Source organism: Dendroctonus ponderosae, unplaced genomic scaffold (genome assembly GCF_020466585.1).
Source record: "Dendroctonus ponderosae isolate FM_Combo_2020 unplaced genomic scaffold, Dpon_F_20191213v2 Dpon_F_20191213_1, whole genome shotgun sequence".
Taxonomy (NCBI): Eukaryota; Metazoa; Arthropoda; class Insecta; order Coleoptera; family Curculionidae; genus Dendroctonus; species Dendroctonus ponderosae.
The window spans coordinates 15,912,440-15,920,760 of NW_026017110.1; the positions used below are offsets into that span (position 1 = coordinate 15,912,440).

An 8,321-nucleotide genomic window follows, 5' to 3' on the forward strand; every position below is an offset into this window, starting at 1 on the left:
AGTCAGTTATAACGTGGAAAAAAAACCGAGTATATATAAATATATCTTGGAGTCTTCAGCGCTTCATTGTGTTTAAATATAATTAACTCTGCTTGCACCCGAAGTAGACAACGCTCTGTAAATGTTTCTTACTTTTTTATTTGCTTGTTTAATTGTGGACACGTTGAGCTAATGAGGTAACATAGTAACTAGTTTATTTTCACCTAGAACGTACTCTGCGTTTGTCAGGATCAAAATTTCTAAATAAAAAAGAATTATTTTACATTAATATAAATTGTCAATTTGTTTAGACAAATGGTACATTTGACAATGATTATTTCGTTTAAAGTTATGAACGTTTGCGTTTAAGGAATGGTCATTACTAGTTAGTTCATATGAAAATACATATTCACCTCAGCTCTCTCGTATTACACAAGAAGTAGGTACTACTTGCAGTGGAGACTGGCGGAAATCGAAAGTGCAACACCACCTGATAACAGTGCACTTTAATTGCAAGTAGTTCACCAACTACCTTCGGTACTGACGTCTCGTTTACTTTTCAATCTCCAAATATGTCTCTACTAAATTGTGATTATCAATGTTTCTCTGTGTAACAGTGTCTTCGTTGAATTAGAATAAATCATCAAAAAATCGAAATGTTTCTTCAGGCTGTGGTGATAATAGTTTTGATGCATAATGTTGATAATGTTCGTGGACAATCGAGTAGTCCTCAAATCAACACCAGCAGTATATCAAAATTACCAGCTCAAACCGGAAGAACACCTGTGATATTGCAAACTAAGATTGCACCAATGAACCAAACTGGAATGAAGGAATTTGCAGAATTGTTTGATCAGTATTATTGGTCTAAGCGTTTGAAACTGCTGAAAGATGGAAATTGTAGGAAAAATATGGAAAGCTACATCACACAGCTACGGAATGGGTCCTTTTGGGCTTCAAAAAGTAAGCATCATATCCTTATTTATATAAGTACATAGAATTGTCTAACATTAACATTCGTTATCATGCAACGCAATATTAGTTATTGCTTCTTTTGATCTAGGCAAGTAAGATCTTTCTGGAGTTACGTTTTAACATAAATAAGCTTTTATTGTTGCTTTCAAGCTTCTGAAACTTTTAATTTTCAATTTATGCGACACTCACTGAGATTTTGTATGCGTAACCTTTATTGAATACCGTTCATGTTTGACTGCTTGTAAAATTGTTGAAACATTTCAAGTGTGATATTGTTGAAAGAAGTATTGTTTCAACGGTGATTTCAGCAATTCAAACTCTTGGGCGGAATTTGATTAAAATTTACTTCAACAGTGTCGACATTATATCGTTGTCATCATTATACAGGGTGTCCCACCGGAAACCGCCGCGATCGATATCCGGCGAACTCTAATTAGGAGAAATTTGAAAATTGGACAGTGTGCCGAAGTCATTAGGGGCAAGCGGTATTAAATATTTCCAAGATGGCCACACTTAGTAACACTGAAGTAGTTATCAACTTGCTTATTTTAAATGAAACACCCTATATATTATTACATTTTTAAATTCTACTCCAAATTCTAAATATATTTCATGTATTTCCGTTTTGGATATATGTATTTGAAATCTTGTGTAAAAAATTACAGTTGCAGCCATTCGAATAATTATTCATTTTTCCTAAAGGGAATATGTGCTACTTAAAATGAGTCGCATTTCTTGTTGAAAAGGGAATTAATTTCAAAATGTTGAGAAAACCGCCCAAAATGTTTTTTATGAAAACCCCCATTTTTGATAATTTCATCTTATTTAATATTAAAAATAAGGGTATCTTTGTGTAAAGTTGTATATTCCAAACGTGTTTAGTTTTCGAAATATGTAATATGTATATGACTTTCTTATTGTTTCAAATGTTAAAAAATGATTGGTGTCATCGATTTAGATCAAAAAGTAATAATAAGTTTCTAAATAAGTTCTAATGTGATCTGGATAGGTCGTTCTCACAATTACCCAACTTTTATTCGATTTTACTTAATAATAAAGTTGGTCGCAATATTGATACCGACGTTTTCAAGATTAGAGCTATTAGAAATATTTGTAAAACTGCAAAATTTAATTCACACAAAGTTTAAAAATATTAAATTATTTTAATTTACTCTTTCCTCAGCATGCATCTTCCCGAAAAAGTACCTAATCTATTTTGCATCAAAAACGCTTGTATTGCTTTGGAAAGTGCAATATCAATTTAGCTTATGCTACTGTCTCAATACGTGAAACGCCAATTAATACATTAGAAAATAACCGAAAACTTTAACCAAGGCAAACATCGAAATCGTTTCCTGTCGCTAACTGACCGGTAATAAGAAATTATTTTCATTGACAATTTGGATCCTAATTGAAACTTTCCCTGCAACTAGTTTACCAATCATCATTTATTCCAGATGATTTCAATCAATTTTACCATTTTTACTTCATGCTCGAAGACAAATTATTCCGCCTCTCTCTTTCAGATTTTTTTAATTCAGTACTTTTCAACCTTAACCCTAACGGTGTATTCTTTGAATACCTAAGCACAGTGTCGCAAATGCACTTTTCGCGTAGCTAAAGTAAAAGCGAAAAGAAGTGCATGTGCATTCAATGCACAAATACCGGTCAAATGAATTATATAATCGTTGGGTGCTGGTTTACATTTGTTGAGGATCGTAATTATGTGGTATCAAAATGAAAGTAAGCCAAACAGGTTTTTGAATCAGTCGAAGAAATTGGCTCGCTTACTATTAGCTAATACTTATTTACTATGAATATGTTATACATATTTATTATCTGTATGTTTTATTGTTTCATGACTTTGTTGAAAATTGAAAAACGTTTACCTACATTTTATTTCAAGTAATTTTTTGACTTTCGCGTGTTTGAGGAGACGTTTTATAGTCTACGTTATCTGCGTCTGGTTTGTCGTTGGATATATTTCGAATACGTCTTTTAAACTTTTAACGGCACGATATTACTTTCATTTCTGCAAAATTTGTAGGAGCTACAAAAACTTTGCTTCATTAAAAAATTTGCTTAAATATAAAAAAGTTTTTGCCGATACTTGAACCCTTCAACGATCTGATCGACTTTTCTGTTTACAATGTGAAGTCTTTTGTCAATCTTCTGAACCATTGAATGCTATTCGTGATAAGTTTAATAACTTTTCATTTTCAGTACCTTCAAGTAGCTTTTTGTATATCTATTAATTTTTAGATAATACTTGTCTACTACAAACCGTACAAATCGGAAATTTTGTCATTTTTTAATAAATCATTGCTTCTACCGAAAAAAATCAACTCAAGAAGTGGAAGTCAAAATCAAACTAAAAACATAAAAGTATTATATGTATTTGGAATACAAATATATTAAGAAAATCACACAAAATCTAAGGAGTAAAAAATATGATACGCCTTCTGTACGTCCACACATTCCACACATCAAAAGCAATTGTGCCAAAACTCTCAAATTTTGTTTTTTATTTAAAAGGGCTAATTTCTAAAACAATTTGTCAAAGTTATTACAGATTAAAAATATTCCGTTTTGCAAGTTAGAAACAAAGTTATAACCTTTGCATAAATAATGATTGGAACTAAAATTTTAACAACGGACTAATCACATTAAATTACCTTCTTACCTTAAATTAGTACTTCCTACCTTAGATTACCACATAAGAATTAACAGGTTATACCGTTTTGCAGCGTTTTGCTAGTCAATATTCTTCATTTCGCTTATTGTTTCATTTATATTATTTATAATAAGTCTGTAGATCAAGTTAATTAAGTCTGTCTAGAATAGAGCAAGAGACTACGGAAATAATCGAGATTAGGAAAGGCGTAAGACAGGGAATTTTTACTCTCACAACTCAACCTATACCTACTCAGAAGACATCATAAACAAAGCACTTTCAGAGCAAGATATTGGTATTAAAATAAATGGCATCCCAATAAACAACTTAAGATATGCCGATGACACGGTTGTAATTGCAGGAACTCCAGATGTTCAGATCCTAATTAAGAGCATAGTAGAATGCAGTGAAGAGTACGGATTATCACTTAACATGAACAAAAATAACGGTGGTATCTAAATTACCACCAAACTTCCCTGACATATCCGAACATGGTCAAAAAATTGAACGTGCGAGAAAAGATAATTACGTGGGAACTGTTATCAACGAAAATAATGATAGCTCTGAAGAAATCACGATAGAGTGGAAAAAGCTAGAGCCACATTTACTAAAACAAAGAAGGTGTTCTGCGGACGAGATCTAGATAAGCATTAAGCTTAAAATTCGTTTTCGAGATGTTTCGTGCTGCCGATTCTCTATGGAATGAAAGCGTGGACATTGAAAAAAATCGATACCAAGAGGAAGCATTTGAAATGTGAGTGTACCGTAGATTACTAAGAATACCATGGACAGAGAGAGTGACGAATGTGTAGATTTTGCGAAAAATGCAGAAAATGAAAGAATTGATACTTACTGAAGCGCAAACTGCAATATTTGGGACATGTTATGAGCGGGGATAAATACCAGTTACTGGAACTTATGATCCAGAAAAAAATAACTAGCAAAAGATCCATAGGAAGAACAAGGAATTCATGGTTGGAGAACTTAAGAGAATGGTACAACTGCAACAACTGTTTATATCTGCGGTATCAAAAATACGCATGGCTTTGATGATGGCCAAATTTCGGAACCAAGGCACCTAAAGAAGAAATAAGTCTGCATTGTTAACGATCACCACAAGTACTAATTTTGACTTAAAACGACGTACTTTGGATTCTGAAAGTATTTATTTTTCTAAAATATCAACAGGTGCTTAATTAAATAAAAGCAGTTACCACCAATCAGAACATCGTATATGAATGAATGAAAAAAAAAATGTAAATGAAAATTTTCTTCAAATTAGGATTGAAAGTTAGGGGTTTGTTCAGATCGACTCGGAATTTATCAACACTCAACACCGCTTTTTGTTGAATACAATTGCCCAAAATTTCCCGTAAGTTAACTAACCCTGTGATATGTCTTAATGGTGAGCCTTGATAAGATCAAATAAGATAAACACCTCATTTGAGACACAATCAAACATCTACTTGAAAAATCTAAATTAAATTAAGATTCGCATAACACTAAGATACTTGCTCGTCATTAGTTAGAATGGATAAACATAAGGGCATTCTTTACGCATATGGAATTTATAATATCCGTACCTAGGAAGATTTTTATTTATTCACTTCAGACCACTGATGTTGAATGTTAATTTGATACAAAGCTGCTCAGTATTCAATTTGAGCTGTTGGATATCCAAGGAACTTTAAATTTTATTTAGATAGCAGTGCAATTTCAAGCATATTTTTCATGTTTCAGTGTATGATGCATCCGGGCGATATAATGGACAATTCTTCTTTGGCAATGATTATTGGCTTGGATCTTGGACGCTGTGTCATGAACTTCAAAATCCCAATACCAACAATGAAATTCCTCCTTTTCCCGTATACTTTTTTGTTGTTAAATTCAAAGTAAATATGGGCATTACATTTACACCCCAGGTAAGAACTTTCGTTCCTTAAGTTTTAAAGTTTCGGTCCTTTATAAGGCGAGATTTTAAAAATTGTCTGGAACAAACGACGGCTAAGTCCATAGGAACTGTAAAGTACCTACTAGGCTAAAAGATATTATATTGCTTCATGCCAATCTACAGCAAATATCGACCCAAAAGCTCCGACAAACTAGACAATGCACAGTTAAAGTCGTAAATCAAATAAAAGTCGAGGAAAATTTAATTGACATTTTTACAAGAAAATCCAAGTTGCATAACACTGAAACTCTCTAATGCCATATAAATTTACCTCACCTAGTGTGTGGTAATGACATAATCTACTAACCCGTACCCTGTAGGAAGAGAAAGCAACTGGAAACAGCAAATATCGAAAATACCGCATCTATACTGCCATATTTCAGCAATTACACACTTTGTTTTGATGTCATTTTTTAGCCTCGACAAATCCATTTAGGGCTTTGCCTGCCTAAATCTTGCGATATTATGGATGTTAGAAAATTGCTACTTGAGGAACGTACCAACGCTATTAACACAACCATTATTGATGTTAGAACAGTACCAGGAAGTTATTCGATTTTTAAAGACTATACATTTCAAATTGTTGGGTATGTGATATCTACTTAATACCTATTTATAGTCATCAACTAGCCTAAATATTTAGTTGATTTACCATTTTGCAAACATATCAAATTAATTCACGCAATACAGGTAATAAAACGGATAACCTTCGAGATAGACTGCATGAATATAAAAACAGAACCAATTAAAACAAGCACTTATTAGTCATAATCTATTGGTCCTTTCCTTTTCGCTTGCATAGTCTGGTAGGGACCTGTTGATTTCGTCACAACGTACAATACTTAAAATACTTACATGTTACATCCTGCATATAAAATAGACAGATTTTGCAATATCTTTGCAGTGCAGCTATTAATGTTTAAAAACCAACATCATTTATTCGATGGGTCTTATGTGTACATTTGCCAACCAGTATTTTGAAATATTTTGCGAAATTCCTAACGACTATCAAATAAATTGCCAGTATGCCAGTATTCGTTGATCAATTATATTATTTGCTCACTCTACGTAAATAACCATTAAATCAAGAAAACCAACTTTTACCATTCGTTTTTTTTTGTTATTAATATTGTCAATTTATCTATCGTTCGAGGTTGATATAATGACTTGCACAAGCAACACCAGCCTTTATATTTAAAGAATAATTATTAAATGGTATTAGTTTGTATGGAAAATTTTACTGCTGTGGATAAACGTATTGTTCGTATACATCAGATCTTATTCGTCGTGTTTTATTAGTTAAATACTTTGCCATCCACCCTTCATTATAATTAAATGTGTGTAATTTTTAGCACATCTGGATTGATGACATTAATGTTGATAATAGTCGCTTCAGTTGTTGAAGTACTTTTAAAGAAAAAAGTTTGCCATTCCCATTCGAAAAATGATGGGGAAACGAACAGGACAGTTGAAAGTTCAATAAGCAAAGAGAAAATTATCAGCAGCCCAAACAGTCTCAAGAAGGAACACAGTAATTAGATTTTGTAGTAAGTGATTTTGAAAAAAATCCAACTTTTTATGAAATTTTAGGAATTCTCCTAAGACTGTTGCTCGCCTTTTCAGCAATTAGTAATGGAAGAAAAATTATTTCCGCCAACTCCTCAGTGTCTAAGGACGTAATAGGGTGCTTTCATGGACTGCGGGTGTTTTCCATTGGATGGATCATTTTAGTTCATACTTACTTGCAAATTTTCGGAATTGGCGCAAACAAAAGTTTACGCACGATTACGGAACAGAACTTTATGTATCAAACAATAGCAAACGCGACATTTTCAGTAGATACATTCTTTTTTATAAGGTAAGCAAAGACGGTGTGAGAGCTAATGGCCTATGAATGAACAAACAAATAAGAATAATATAATTACAGTTTTTAACTGGTTTTCTTGTTAAAAGTGTTTTGTTTGTTCAAGCCCAAGCCTTAGAAGAATTTTTCTCGTTCAGGAAAAAGTAGTTACTTTGGATGTTAAGTACAAATAAATATTTCTTGAACTGTTACAGTTAACAGTATGGAAGTTAAAGAATTGTTTCGTCCTAGAAAGTTAGCCTAAATTTGTTCAAAAATTAAATGAATTAAAAACTTCTGTTATTTTTAGTGGGCTGTTGGTGACTTTGGTATTTCTACGAAACGAAGTTTCAAAAGATGAAAATCCACAAGAGAATTCTCTAGTAGCAGTTTTGTCTTCAAGTGTCTCAAAATTTGCCCTCATGATTGCATACAGGTTTATTCGCTTAACACCTGCATATTTATTCGTCTTAGGAGTCAACGAAGTGGTTGTCAGGCATATTCACAAGTAGGTAAATGTTATTTTATATGAAGCATCATTCAGCTATATAAGCAGAATATATGGTTTTCCATCGAGGCGTCAAATTAATAACAGTTTTTATATTACTCCGGGCGAATATTAGGTACTAATTATTTTCCTTGTTGCTCGCTAAATTGCTTCGTTTCTCCAATGTACTGCGCTTACACGGCCATATAACAGCAAATATATTGCTTATTGCAACTTAATTTCTGCGGAAAACGGAAGTAGTTTGAAGCGTGCTCGTTTTGGTTTTCTCATATCGGAAAATATGTTTGTACTTTGCTTTTCTAGTATAGAATGTCATCTAAGTAGACTAGTGAAGGTAGGGCTGGGTAACACTGGGTTGAGTTAGGCTATTGAGTTGATGCCGCTCTCTGAG

The 8,321-nt window shown here is 32.8% G+C and overlaps 1 protein-coding gene across 1 annotated transcript in view; it reads left to right on the forward strand.

The window, feature by feature from the left end:
• LOC109539303 (nose resistant to fluoxetine protein 6) overlaps positions 1-8,321 on the forward strand; it is a 17,823-nt gene that overhangs the window by 5,725 nt on the left and 3,777 nt on the right. The window contains exons 3-8 of the mRNA XM_048660720.1: positions 648-942; positions 5,369-5,550; positions 5,997-6,166; positions 6,932-7,110; positions 7,170-7,437; positions 7,733-7,930. Coding sequence (XP_048516677.1) covers positions 648-942; positions 5,369-5,550; positions 5,997-6,166; positions 6,932-7,110; positions 7,170-7,437; positions 7,733-7,930 — 1,292 coding nt within the window. The remainder of the gene's footprint in view (positions 1-647; positions 943-5,368; positions 5,551-5,996; positions 6,167-6,931; positions 7,111-7,169; positions 7,438-7,732; positions 7,931-8,321) is intronic.